This window comes from Adiantum capillus-veneris, chromosome 11 (assembly GCF_014529385.1).
Source record: "Adiantum capillus-veneris isolate H3 chromosome 11, ASM1452938v2, whole genome shotgun sequence".
Lineage (NCBI taxonomy): Eukaryota > Viridiplantae > Streptophyta > Polypodiopsida > Polypodiales > Pteridaceae > Adiantum > Adiantum capillus-veneris.
Window position 1 is genome coordinate 158192927 of NC_140941.1, and position 15117 is coordinate 158208043.

General features: G+C 43.2%; 1 protein-coding gene across 3 annotated transcripts; it reads right to left on the bottom strand.

Moving 5' to 3' along the window:
- Positions 1–1475: 1475 nt before the first annotated feature.
- Positions 1476–5357, bottom strand: LOC147448295 (putative fucosyltransferase 7). 3 transcript variants are annotated; one of them, XM_086524148.1, is made up of 3 exons: positions 4845–5357; positions 4294–4686; positions 1476–3518 (listed from the first exon to the last, which is right to left on the bottom strand). In XM_086524148.1, exons 2-3 carry the CDS (start codon positions 4649–4651, stop codon positions 2017–2019), a joined length of 1860 nt encoding a protein of 619 aa, XP_086380274.1. In that variant the 5' UTR covers positions 4652–4686; positions 4845–5357; the 3' UTR covers positions 1476–2016. The 3 variants fall into 3 exon arrangements, with proteins under 3 accessions (XP_086380274.1, XP_086380273.1, XP_086380272.1); XM_086524147.1 differs by having other exon boundaries at positions 4785–5357; XM_086524146.1 differs by having other exon boundaries at positions 4294–5357.
- Positions 5358–15117: the final 9760 nt, after the last annotated feature.

The window sequence follows — 15117 nt, forward strand, 5'->3', positions numbered from 1 at the left end:
CAAATAGTTAATGTGATGCAGAGCTCAACCTTCTTCTCTACTTGCCTCTCTCTCTCTCTCTCTCTCTCTCTCTCTCTCTAACTTATTGTTTTTGTCCATATGAATCTTTGACTCCAAGATCTCACAAATTATCCAGGAACTATTTCAAGCAAGGTTGTACACCTCCTTTTTTTTCTTTTCCCACCATCAATGCAGGGAAGGTAGTAGTAGAGAACTTTATACAAATCTATGTGTTTACAAATGGACGTGCTATAAACATCAAACCCACAATGGGCCATACCGTGGGAACAACTTCCCCAATGGGGAAGTGGGTAGCACCCATCGAATGCAACTAGTGAGCCTCGAGCTCTCCACCATCAGAAATGCTCAACAAGGCAAGCCTTACAATTCTTAAAATGTTTGGGCTGTAGTGTAGTGAGAGCATTGCAAATGAACCACATTAACAAACGGGTTCAGCATTGCATTGGCATTAAAAACTAAAAGCTCCCGAAGGTTAAAAATAGAGATGGTTGGGAGGCAATGAACTTCACTTTTAAAATTGGCATAACACATGTACATGGCATGTTTAACTTTTTTCTCTCCATAACAACACTGCCATAGAGGTGATGGGGAACCCTTCATTTATGCATATTTACTTGATTTAGGTCTCAAAAAATACCTGTCTTTAGTGTGATTTGACCTACAAATTTCAAATTTTAATGCTAAATTTGAAATCTAGAGGTGGGGAAACCTCCAAAATTTGGAGAAATCTAGTGTAAAACCCTTAAGATATAGCCTATTTACCTCTAGAATTTTTCATATAATGTAGGGTTTCGAAGTTTTAATAAAATTTTCTTCGGAACACTGAGTTCTAGTTATAAATATTAATTTGGATATCACAAGCAGGCAAAATATTGCCAGCATTTTGTTTTATCTTCATGAGAAAACTAGTGGTTATGATTAAAGCCAATCCAATTGCAAGCCATGAGAATACGGCTTAAACACAAATCCCCTTGAACAACATCAAATTAAAGACCCTATGTGAAAGTCCACATTTCTAGTGCAAGGGGACAAGGTTAGAAAACTCCCAACCAAAACTTCAACAATCCTTCTCCAAAAGATGTATTCTTGCACTTTGTTCTTCAAACTTGGCTTAGGATGCCAATTTTTTAGCTAGTGCTATAAAAAATGTCATCATGCATCTGTAAAGAAAAAAAAACCCCGTCTCTCCTCCTTGTCGCGGGGTGCCCTCCTTGTGGTCTTGTAGACCACGGTCACATGTGAAGGCTCACTAAGGTAGTTAAGGAAGTCACGAGGCCCTTTAGTCAAAGGGTCCTTTAATAAATGAAGAAAAAGCATTATAAAGCAAAGATTCAAAAGAGGCGATGAGAGACCTCTTTACAAACTAACGATGGCATCTAAGATGTTACAAGTGTGTGTGACCATGCATGAGGCATTGTTATTTCAAAAGCAACTGATATATAACTATGCATGTGCGTGACCAATGCCAAAAATATGGCATAAAAAAAAACTTAGTCTTTTATACTTCTCCTCCTCCTCCTGTAGGGCACGTTTTAACATGCCAAAAAGGAAAAAGTAAAAACACAAGTCTATACATTTGGCATATTGAACACTGTTCGAGGGCGAGGGCCTGTGGAATCAGACCCAAAATACACTCGCAAAATTTTTGCGATGCGCCGTATGATTGATTGGCAGTAATATATATAGGTATAGGGTAAAAAGAAAGACCGAGAAGGCTGAAGCAATCTTTATACAGTTATAGATAGATGAGATTGGAACCAAATTAAACTCCGGGCTTTCTTTTACCCCTTTATACACAACAAATAATGAAGAATCGAGCCCCTCATGATAAGCTAGCAAGGCCAAGTGCCTAACTAAACAGTCCTACAAGACAACAAGAATGAATTAGTGGCCCCTCTCAAAACTGCCCTGGCCTGCCTTTTGTATGCTTGCTCATGTCTGCATTGCCATCTGCCCTGGCCCCTCTCTATGAATGAACCTTCAGCTCTCAAGGCCTTAAGCAGACACTATCCCCAGGCCCGGATTGAAATGGCAAAGCTTCACCTCTGGCACCTTATCGTTGGGATCGAAAATGCTCGATCTCGCCGGGTCCAAATCACAAGGCTGTTCTTTGGGATATACAATGAAGCAAGGCCCTCCTGCATTGGTCTTTCCACAGGCTGGCTCCAGTACTTTGTCCAGCCCATAGTTGATGAAGACAAAAGGCACATTGCCAGCCAAGCCGCTGGCAGTGCTCCCGAATGTCGAGAATGGTGTGATGACCAACTCATGCATGAAGCTGAGCAGCCAAATGTCGATGATGGCATTTGCATCATGCTGCTTGTCCCCGGTCTTCTGCCAGCCCTCATTGGAAGCAGAAACAACATCCACCACTAAGTTCCCCTCAGTGGGGTGATTTGCATACTCCAAGGCCAAATTGTCCCTATACTCTGCTCTCAACGATGTCACCAACACCGATACATCGACATTATGCCTCCTCTTTTGCTCCAATGTTCCATTTATGCTTGATGCCAGCTTCTTGTCCTCCTGCAGAGTCTTTGGTAACAGCTTCTGCTCCACAGAACACCTTGCAATCTGCCTGCTTATGGATGGATTATAGTCCCCTTTCCATGACCTAGGCTGGATGCCAATCAGCTTCTCCACTCCATCCATGTGCTGTTTGTAAAACAGTGAAATCTTCGCCCACAACTCATTGTTGGGATTGAGCAGATACCTTGAAACATGCATAAATGCATCGTGGCGAGGAAACCAGTCGTTCAGCTTTTCTCGAAACTCGGGGATGAAGTAAAAGCCTGGCATTGTGTACTCATGGCTGAGGTAGAAAAACCAGTTGGCACCAGAGAAGAGCTTTTGGGCTGTGGGGCAGAAGAACTGATGGTCACGCTTCGCATCGCAGCATATGATAAGGGCATGCAAGTGCTTGGGGGCAGCTGCAATGAAGGAAGGGAGATCTGTGGGCAGGATGGTGTTGCACGACGAGCTGCGTTGCACGGCCTTTAGTGTTTCGTCGAGGTATGTCGACACGCGCTTGGCCTGCAAGCGGAGTTGGGTCTCAGGAAAGTCATTGGGTAGAATCCAGGATGAGGAGGGGAAGGGATTGCAGATGTAGTTGTCGATGTGCGAACTGGTGTCGATAAGCATGACGCGATCCGTCAGAAGTGAGTAGACAAATGCGCATACCAGAGACAGGAGCTGGTTGCCCATGCCATCCATGGGCTTCCACACCAAATACTTGCATCCAGGAGGGGTATCCCCTGCTATTCCCAGGGCTGTCAGGTTGTGATTCTTGGTGCATTTTTCATGGTAGGCTTCGTAGCGGCGAAGCAGCGACAGGAATTTAGGGGGCGGGTAATGTTCAGGCTGCGTGTTCTTGCGGAAACAGTGCTGTTGGAACTTGCTCTGGCATTCGGTTTGGAGGTGTGGATCGGAAGGGAAAGTGTGGTAATGCTGGCTTTCGACGACCATTTTGTCCCCCTTGAGCTTTAGTGCACTGCAATCTGTCCATTAATAAAATATGGTAATTAGAATTGAAGAGCTTTTCCAATTGAATTGCAACTGTGGAAAGAGAGCATGTCTAGCTGCTTATAGCTGGTGGGGGTGCCGTGCCTGCTGTACAGTATACACTGTCCACCCCCAAATTCAAATGCAGAGAATGAGTCATCAACACTAGGCTAATGTGTGAAGGCGGCGGCAGCAGCAGCAGCCTGCGCAGTGCGAAGGATTTTAAACTAAAGCTCCATTGGTCTCTATTCTTAAGAAATAAAACTGAAGGTGTACCTGTGAACTTGAAAAAGTGGACAGAAATAAAGCATCCATGCACTTGGAATTTGGAAATTGGAATTGGGGATGCGCAAACAGTGCACAATGCACATCTACCCACTGCCCACTCATCTCATCTGGAAATACTGGATTCTAAAAGTTAATGACTAGCGACATCTACGTGCACATGCTGCTTCTTTAGATAGGCCCCCCAGTCTCCAGAATTCGGATCATCAATCAATCTCTTCTTTCCTTTTCGCCAACAGCCACCCCGGGCCTGGTCCCCGGCGCTATCTCTTCGCTCTCTCTCTCTCTCTCTCTCTAGAAAATCCTTCAGTATTCTCTCTCCTTCCGGCGCGCGCGCACACACACATACACACACACCCCCCGCATTATAACCGGTGCTTCGTTTACAGTCATGCAGAATTGCAGGATACACCGAAGGGACCTGACTCCTGAGCTGGTTTTGGTTAGAGAGAGAGAGAGAGAGAGAGAGAGAGAGAGAGGACTTACTGAAACTGGGGCTACCCACAAGGGCCATGTTATGCAGGGCCTGCCGGATCTCAGCATCTGGTCCAGAGAGGGAAAGGCAGATCTGATACAGCAGCAGCAGCAGCACCAGTGACGTCACGGTGACGACGCCCGTCTGCAGTGGTGGGGTCCATGCTTTTCCCTTCATCATCCCATTGACATTGCCCAACCCCCATGCTGCCCTGCTCACCACAGTCCCACAATGATTACTGTACGCGCCTGGGCTCCCTGTACCATTCATGTGACGCTCTTCATCCTCGACTTCAGCAGCTGGCCCTGCAGCGCTGCCACTGTATCCTCTCCTCTGCAGCCATTGCTGCCACTGCTCTGAGAGGGGCATATGTACTGCAAAGTAGATCGAACTTCTGACCAGACCTGTATCAGGCGAACTGATTATGTACAATAAATAACTTCTCAACAGTACAAAGGACTAATACTGCAGATGCCACGCCTACAGGCTAATAGGAACCTACAGCGCAGCCAATGAAACTCGGATGAGCAGAGAAATGGGATAATCAGAACCGGGCCTGCACCTTTGGATCACTTGCCTACGTAACGCAAGCTGTTTCCTCGAGATTCCCGAGCCAAGAGTCACTCTCCCTTCTCGGACCCTCTCTCTCTCTCTCTCTCTCTCTCTCTCTCCACTCAAGGCGACGGCCTGCAAGAAATTACGCTGATTGAGCGAAAAGACCACCTGCAGGTAAGTTTCCTGTGATATTGCAGCGGCTGGCAAGCTCTTTTCCTGTGAAACCGCAATGCTCTCTCTCTCTCTCTCTCTCTCTCCCCCCCTTGGATAGTCGTGGGCTCAAACTTGCGACGTAGTAGTGGACACTCTCTCTCTCGCTTTTCTCGCATGCGTGTGAAGAAACGCTTCTCTCTTTGAAGAAGCACAAACAGACAAGGCCGCCCGATGGATTCCTCGACGTTGACGAAATCAAAGAAATGCTTTGCGCCACGACCAATCAAACGAAAGGCTGGCCATGTGAATCTGCTTCCGAGAAGGTGATTCCCAACCCGACTACCCTACCTAAACCTTTGAAAAATTGTGGTCGCCTATAAACCATTGGCCTAAAAAATTTGAGGCTAACAAAATGCTGGGAGTTCTCTTTCACTTTTACTCGTTGAAAGAAAACTTTCTATATATATATATAAAAAAAGCCTCACAAACTTATCTCCCCCGCCCCCCTCTCTCCCCTTGTGTGTGCACTTGTTGTCGTGGACAAGCAACTCGTCGAAAGAGCAACAATCGCTCTCTCTCTCTCTCTCTTTTTGTCGTAGGTAGAGTTTAGCTCCGACGACTTGGAGATGTTGACCTGAAGGTCTCTCTCTCTTGAATAACAGGTCTTGAGTTCAACTCCTCGTCGACTATATCTTTAAGGTCTCTGCGGATAGTTTCCTACGACGTTAAAACTCTCTTCTTCTCGGGTGTGTGTGTGTGTGTGCCAATAAAAAGAGGAAAATGGTATAACTTTTCTATCACCCAAGTGTGGTAGATTGGTTATGCCATTTCACTCTTGAATAACAAGTCTTGAGTTCAACTCCTCGTGGACTAAATCTTTAAGGTCTCTTGGGATAGTTTTCTACGACGTTAAAACTCTCTTCTTCTCGAGTGGGTGTGTGTGTGCTAATAAAAAGAGGAAAATGGTATAACCTTTCTATCACCCAAGTGTGGTAGATTGGTTATGCCATTTCCCTCTTGAATAACATGTCTTGAGTTCAACTCCTCGTCGACTAGATATTTAAGGTCTCTTGGGATAGTTTACTACGACGTTAAAACTCTCTTCTTCTCGGGTGTGTGTGTGGGTGTGTGTGTGTGTGCCAATAAAAAGAGAAAAATGGTATAACCTTTCTATCACCCAAGTGTGGTAGATTGGTTATGCTATTTCCCTCTTGAATAACAGATCTTGAGTTCAACTCCTCGTCGACTAGATCTTTAAGGTCTCTTGGGATAGTTTCCTACGACGTTAAAACTCTCTTCTTCTTCTCTGTGTGTGTGTGTGTGTGTGTGTGTGCGTTGTTGTTGTCGTTGAGTGTCATTATCGAACGTCGACAAACGTCTTCGCTTGCGAGCCTACGGGTGTTTCCGCAACATCGTATTGTACTTCTTTAGAGGTACTATAACTAATTAAACTAATACTATGTTTTGTATGAGTAGATTGAGTTTTTACATTTTTCACATACGTGCCACGTGTTGTTTTTTGGTTCGATTATATACTTGTTCTATAGGACATGACGATCAAAGCCTTTTTCAATTGGTTTAGAAAGATAACATGTGGCACGTATGTGAAAATGTGAGCGTAGTTAATTCATGACGAAAAATTTGAGAGATCAATCGTGAAAAACTTATCGAACCACATAAATGTGAATACAAAAAAATGAGTTATTTTGGAGACGGTCCATAAACGTTAAATTAGAGGTAGGCCCTCAATCCTTATGAACTTAAAAATAATGAAGGGGTCAGGGTATCAAGTTCCAAAAGAGAAGTTTGTTGTTGGTGGTTTTGGGGGTGGGGTGGGATGGGGTGGGGGTGGGTTTTAGGGGAATTGAGAGGTGCATAGAGCTATTAAATTGCGTAAATAAACACTTACATTTAGTGGTAACATGGATGAATGGATGAAGAAATCATGGATGGTAGTGGTGACTAATGCTACATATGTAGGCTACAAATGTGTGCGGAAATCAAACTACATGATTTTTGTCTTCTTAACGACACAAATGAGGACATGGTAGTGATTGAGGCAAATTTTTATGTCTAGTACACGAGGGACTTGGACTTGGATTGCTTTGCTCCATGTCATTGCATGGCATCCAAAGGAAGAAAGCAAAAGAAAAGTTTTGTTTCTTGGAAGCATGAACCCTTTAAAGAACCACATAAGTTCTCTTTATGGTGTAGGGAAAGGACCAACAATGTTCCTTTTTCATAATAATTTTCTTTTTCCATAATAAAGACGACCACATGGCAATTTGTGGAGACGGGGAGTGATAGTGGGAGTCTTTATTATGGGAAAAGAACACTATTGGTTTTTTCCCGAACGTCGGCCGGGGGGGGGGGGGGGGGGGGGGGGATATTCATCCTTGGCTCATTGATTGACACATCAGGGGGCTACTCTCCCTGTACGTCCACCCCATGTGGTCTCTGTGCTAGCTTGTTGCAAGCCCCACCACAATTAGCATCCACCTCCACATGCTCGGATGCTAGCCAATCACAATGCCTCAAGTGACATTATTATTGGTGCTTCCTTGCCACTCCGGCTTCATAATATTAGGGGCTATAATAATGTATTGTCTTTTGTGTTGCTTGGTGCTCATATTGACGAGACTATAAACTATGGTAAGAGGGGTACATACAAATTCAGAATGCATGGCTCTCTTTATTATCACATTGGTTCTCTAGCACCACCAAATGAAAGAACCAATGAAGTTCCACACTTTGCTCAGCTACACACACACACACACACACACACACACTTATTACATTGGTTAATCTAGATATGTTGCTTGAATAACACCCACTGATGCACTTGCAACATGGTTTTCATAAACCATCAACATCCTAATTTAGTCACTAATATATGATTGAATGTGATATTGTTTTTTCTTTGCTAAAAGAAGAGCTCCACATCCTTGGCCACTAATACAACCAATGATATCACCTATGTGAGAAGAATGGAGTAACTTAGGCACCAAAGGAAGCATTTGGCATTTTGTTACCTTTTCTGAATAATGGGCTACCAGTGCCGGACTGTATATCCTGTGCTATAATAAACTAGAAATGTGTACTGACAGCCCCCTTGGGCTTGGTTGCTCTAGTTATATGAAATGGTTGTAACTTGGTATGTAATCAGAATCTGGTGTTTTGGTTTTGGATACTTAATGCATCAACACATTGTCGATATTTTTTTCGATCAAACTTGTACAAAAATATATAGATAGGTCTTTGCAAAACCATCAATAAAATGATATTTTACACATGGTGTGTGGAAGAGGTGCCATAAAACCTTCCCAAAAAGAAAGATAGGGTGTCTAGTGGGTTGGATCAAAGCTAGATCACACCTTGAAGGGTTATTGCACCGAATTTATTATATTGGGTACCCAATTCATAATAAAAATGGCTCTGTGTGGCTCTGCACGCTCTGCATGAGCGTGCATCATAGTCTTGCACAACTGCATATCAGATGGCGATGGAAAACAGTATCCAGGTAAAGATCCTTGCTCTCATCTTATAGGAGTTCCGGCTTAAAATTCTACTTTGTCATGTATCAAATTATATTGTAATGAATTTTATATATCAAGAAATTCTTCTTTGTTTTGTTCTTTACACAATATGTTTTTGCAAACATAATTTAAGTCTCTCAGTATATGATTCGGAATGATGGGCTTTTAAATTCAAACAAACACACACACACACACACACGCGCGCGCGAGCACACACACACACACACACACACGTTCAAACCTGTAGCGTAACCTAAGGTCTGTTGTAGCATCGTCCAACTGGGAAACATAACCCACTGTACTTCATTAAAGGCATCCTTATTGTCAATATCGTTCATAGAATGACTTCGTGAGCGAACAATCAGGTGGGCTTCATGCCTACTGAGATAATTAAGTTTGACTTTAATAAACTATTGTGCGTATCTTGGAAAAAGGATAGGAAATGCCTTTGCAGGTACAGATGAACAAAATCATCATTGTTTTGATTTGGAGATAATTATAGTTTGGTAATACTGGCCTAAATGGGATCATTAGATCAAAAAATGGTTTTTTTGGCTGTTAACAACCTACTTGTTAGCATTGTTTGTACTTTCTTTAAAAAGAAAAACATTAGCTGGCTCAGTACTTCAGATGATGGATAGTGTTGTTTAAGCATATCTGATATGAAATAGAGTAGTAATTTCTTTTAATATAAAGATAGAGTGGTTGCCACACAGAGCAACAATCAGCTTAGTGTTGAGGCACACTAAACAAGAAAAATAATCTAAATAGATAACTTGAAAATGTTATTGATTTCATGAGAATGTACCTCCCGTGGAGGGTCTCATTAAGAGATGACATTTACTGGATTGTTTTAAAAAAAATCCCCAATTACAAACCAGACTCTGCTCGATTTGGTCATATTGCTTACATTGATCTTTAAACGTTGCTTTCATTAAACAACACATAAATACACCTCCCTCACGAAGAAAAGACTCAGCCATTTTTGTTGTCAAAGAGATCTACCTAAGTGCTGTCCATTTTTCACAAAAAAAGACCACGTCTTAACTTTGATGATACATTAGATGTATATTGACTTTGATACATAGTTGAAAATAAATGATAGTCCGTAGGGTAGGCTGTAAGCTAATTTTGCAGGTGTGACATGGATAACAATTGGGCCCAGTTCTGACACCTGTAATATGCACAAGCATAGCCAACTCTAACTGAATGCTTTTGTATGGATGCAGGTAACAGCCGGATCCTTCTCCTCATAGGATTAGTGGAGGTTTGTCTCTAAGGCTTGGATATCTTCAAAGCGGATCACAACAATAGCAATGCTTGGAGAAATGAAGATCTACATCGAACATTTCTTCAATCAATTGAGTTTTAGGCTAATGTAACTATTGAAATAAACAATTGACATGGTGTTAAATACATGTAACTTATCTTTTGCGTATAATGTCAATCTCCTTGTCATGTATCATTACCCTTGTCCTTATATCAAATATGATCTGCTCCATTGTACGGTTCAATACTTTGTATAATCAAACTATTGTTAGGCTTCTCATTTCGAACAACTTCTCATTTTAAAAACACACACACACACACACACACACTCCAACTTCCTCTTGTAATTGCCCAGTACTCACCAAATTAAAGGTATCCTACTAGAAACTTGCACTTCAAAATATCCCACTGTTTGAGCTAATGCATGCAATTCCAAAAAGTCTCTCATCTATACTGAAATTCACATCTCAAAATTTCCTACTTTACAGTTAGGAAAAGCCCTTCTCCATTTCTCAAACAACACTAAAAGGTTAACAACCCAACCAAACCCCCCCCCCCCCTTTTGTTCTCTCTTTCACTAAGGAATCTACACTTTTTCTAGGTTATGGAATACCCTATGGGCACAAGCCCTATTGCGTTGGTAAGAATCGAGTAGTAATTTTTTTACATGAACTTAGATGTCATGTGACAAAAAAAGAAACAATATTGGATGGTAGGTTTAAGGTAACAAGATTTTGACACAAATGATAAGTTCGTTGACATGTGTAATACGTATTCAAGGCTAACAAATCTGTTAACTTGTTTATATGGATGTAGGTGAGGACTCTATCTTTACTTAGGGTCTTTTTGGCTTAAAGCTGATATCCGCCATTGATGCACCTTAGCGCTTTCTACTATAGACATCACTACTCGTAATTGTGTTAACCCTCACGGCTCATGGACACCATATCACCTACGATGGACATTGTATTATTTACTTGGTAGAGTCAGGTACCGGGCTTGTCGGTCCAATAGGAAAAGGGTGAGAGTGATCGCCGATGAGAGGCACACTCTAACTGGAACATTCAAGGGATTAATTAGCTAAGCATGGGCGCCCAAGTGTGAATGGGGTGAGCTCATATAAAAGTCAACTAAACCTAAAATTCACTCATTCTCTCATTTGTGCAATTGAAGAGTGCTCTTGCTCCATCTCCATCTTCTTCTTCTTCATCTCCTTGTGTGTGTGTGTATGCGAGCGAGCGAGAGAGAGAGAGAGAGAGAGAGAGAGAGAGAGAGTGAGAGAGTGTACGATCGAGCATTGCGGCGGCGAGGCGGTTGAGCGCGGCGTAGCGGCGTCTCCCTCTTCTTTGCGGCGAGGAATTCTCCACGAAAGGAAGCGTAGAGCGGTGAGTGACACACCAACGCCATCTTTGAGCTTGCTAGTTTAGGCTTGTTGTGTGCTTGGAGCCATTCGTGGCTCGCACGCGGTGTATCGACAAGTTCCTTGCATTGACACGTGCGACATACGCGCACATTTTTGGCACCGCTGTCGGGAAATGCCATACACTAAGCTTGAATGGCACTTTGTGCTTCTTTTGTGGTGCAATTTCTATTGTAGGAAAGGTAAGGAAGCAGGGTGTGTGTGTCCAGAAGAAGGATTTTGTGTCATACTGTGTATTTTTTTTGTTAATGTTATTCTCTGTGTATTAAGGTTGTTAGTTTTCTGTGTACAGTAAGTAGGAAGGAGATCTGTGAGAGTTAATATAGTGTGTTAGTGTGTAATAGTAGGTGTATTGATTAGAAGTAGGTAGATAGAGTGTGTGTGTGCTCTCGCGCAGGCTGCGGCGACCTTATTCTTAAAAAATAAATAAATAAATATTTTTTTTTAAAAAATAAAAAATTAAAAGGTAGGACCGCGATTGGGAATATCTCCCAGACCCAAGCCCAAGCTCACGCTTAGGCCTAGGCCTCAATCGCCTTTTAAAATTACGAATTTTAGCTTCACACGTAGCTAAAAATTGATTTTTTGAGGAACAACAGAATTTCAGATGCTCGAGAATTGTGCTGTAGAGCACACAACGACCCTCTAAGTGATACGCTCGTTTCGAGCTATCACAACACTTTAATAAAAAAAATCAAACATTACAAAAAACATTAAAAACGTAAAAAGCACGAGTGAAAACGGACACTTGAAAAAGGTAAGTGGTTAACCTTCGAGGTTATTCGCCGACGCTTGTAGGGTGCCAAAAGCACATGCATGTGCGCTCTGGTCGTGTGCTAGACACGGAGCAACTAGAGAGAATTTCGACTTACACGAGTTCTCAATATCCACCTACTTTAGGTTCCGGGCCCTCGGCGGGGACCCAAGGTAGTACAAACCAAGACCCGAACATAGCGGCTAGTGACTCTTCCTCTGACTACGACGTCATGGAGGGTTTCCCAATGCCTAATCCCGATAGCTCCAGCCAAGACATGCATGCCATGGGCCCGCGGTCCGGGCTGAGCGTGCTTAGCCGCCTGAAGGAAACCTTTAGTAGAGCCACTCGCTCCGAACATGGAGTTAATGATGTAAATGAGGGGGGTGGGGAAGTAAATTCTCCATTTGTGACCAACGTAGACCCTATACCCTTAGAGAATGTGCACATGAATACTTCATTCACTGCACCTCCTGACTCTTCAGAGTTATTTCCCTCCGAGGTCATATTACCCGATGGTAGAAGCCTTGCCGAAGTGCAAGAGGTTGAGCGATATATCCTTGCAGCGAGGGAAAAGGAAGTCGAGAGCTTACGTAAGGCGGAGCAACGACGAGAGTTAAAAGCGAAAGCCCCTATGTCAATATCCTTGCTAAGAGAGCAATCGAGTGCTGCTGACTTAGCAATCGGTAAGGGCCAACCTCTAGAAAGCAACATTGCATCTAGCTCAAAGGACACCCCTAGCACCTCAATCCTAGATGGAGTGTTCTTAAATGAGAACTGGGAGTACGAATTACAAACAGAGACTCTAACCGACCTATACACAGGTCACACCTATCATGTGGGTTGGTTAGATGTCCTACAATCCACAATAGGTGCTACTAGTGTGGAGGCCTCATCAACAACAAAGAGTTTGTGAGGTCATCCATAGGGTTATCGCATTAGAGAGACAGAACAAGGGGATCAACAACCTTCAACGGGTCTCATGAGATTCTTAGATACATGAAAGGCTAAACAACCGACCTTATCGCAAATAGAGACTCCCTCGGTAAGTCCGATGGATCCCCCATATGTTGTTTCGCCAGGGGTCTCAGTGCAATTTGAGCCCACAAGTGATAGCTTCACCTTTCCAAGTCTAGCTCATCTTTCCCTTGATGACACCACGGCTACCATGCCTACCCCAATGATGGGCATGCCAAGGAACACGCCATGGACCTTGTTAGTAAAGCACCACTACATGGTAGCTCAATGCTTGCATCAGTACCTACAAGTGTGTACCAATCGTATACACCCATGGGTCCTCATACTCATGTAGTCCCTACCCCTCCCATTGTTTCAACTACCTATGCTCCACAACCACAACACCCAAGTTCTTATTTCCATGGTACTATACCGGCTAACATTAGCATGTCACATCCGACGTCTGCTATGCCTAGGGCCACACATATGAACTTTGGACCACCACATGGCACAACATCGTACCCAACGTGGAACCCAAGGGCTTCCTATGCGCCAAGCCTAATGCCAATACCTACTCCACATTTAGTCTCTGGAGCACCTCCACCCATGATGCCTGCTCACTTAGGTGACTTGGCAACATTTGCTCAAGCTATCGGTCGATCTATTGCTGAGAATATGCGTAACGCGCCTGATAGAGAGCCTAGAACTAAGGCAGTTCAAATAGCCAAGCTCACACAAAAATTTAGTGGAGACGGGGATGTGAGAAAGCATATTGAAGTGTTTGAACAAATATGCGATTCTCTAGGAGAACACAATGACCTACATAAGAGCAATGCTTTAAGCCTAACCTTAAGTGGAAAGGCTGGGGATTGGTATAGAACCCTAAGGGTGGAAGAAAAAACGATTTACCCTACTCTTAGGAGACTGTTCTTAAAAGAATACATACGAGAGGGAGAGCTTTGGGGTGTAGCCTCTCAGCTCCAGAAAGCCCAACTAGAGGAAGGAGAGTCGATGAGAGACTTTATAAGTCGCTTGAAGCATTTGAATTCTCGTTGTAATCCAAATGAGTGCTTGAACAATAACCAATTGCTTGATAGATTCATTCGGGGATTACGACATGAGGATATCTACAATGGCCTAGTCATTAGAGGTATCACCACTTGGGAAGCAGTCACCACCAATGCGATCCAATTGGAGGATAATTTAATGATTCAAGGAGAAAGAGTGTCTGTTGAGCCTAAATCTATTAGCTCCCAAGCATCAGGCATCAGTCAATGACCCTAATGCCTATTGCTAAGGAGCCAAAGATATCTGAGATGACTTTAGCAAATCTCACCAAGACTATTCAAGAGAGTTTTATAGACAATCATGCTCCGCAAAAAAATCATATGTATCCAAGAAGGGAGCAATAATGGTGCTCAGTATGCTATGGACCGCATAGTACCAGTGAATGCCCTACTTTTAGAGTAAAATTCAATGGGAACTGCAATGCATGTGGAAGGTATGGTCATCAAGCTAAGGATTGCATAGTATTTAAGCGCGCAATGGCCAATAGACCAACCTTAGCATGGATAGACACACCTCGAGTGCTTGCATTGATGCCGGCCCCACCTCTTGAACAAACAGCACAACACATGGTCCCTAGGGCCCAAAATGTTGTTCAAACAACACCCTTACCACCCCCAGTGCTAGGACCACAACCACCATATCCGAGAATCACTTCTGTGAATCAAGTGGGTTGTGAGTCATGTATTTCTTGTTTGGAAGGCTGTGAGGAAGATATAGATCCTAATATTGCCTATGGGATGGATGTGCTTGAAGAAAATCCACGATACTACATGGAGGACTATTGGGGACAAGTCAAACCTGTATATCAAGTAGCTGCTCTTGCGGCAAGAGGCCAAAATATCAATTACACTGCTAAGAGACCACCTCTTCAATGCTATGAGTGTGGAGGTCCGCATTGTGTAGCCGAGTGTCCTATTAGGCTACAAAAGAACGCCACACTAATGCAAACCAATCAAGCGAGCACGTCTACAATGCCAATACTCATGTGTAATCGATGTGGCATAGATCATTTGATTGCCCAATGTCCAAATAATCCAAATGCACCGAAGATCACGCCATTAAACTTGATTGAAGTTACCGAGGAGCCATCACCAAGTACACCTGTGGTACCAGTAAACGTACT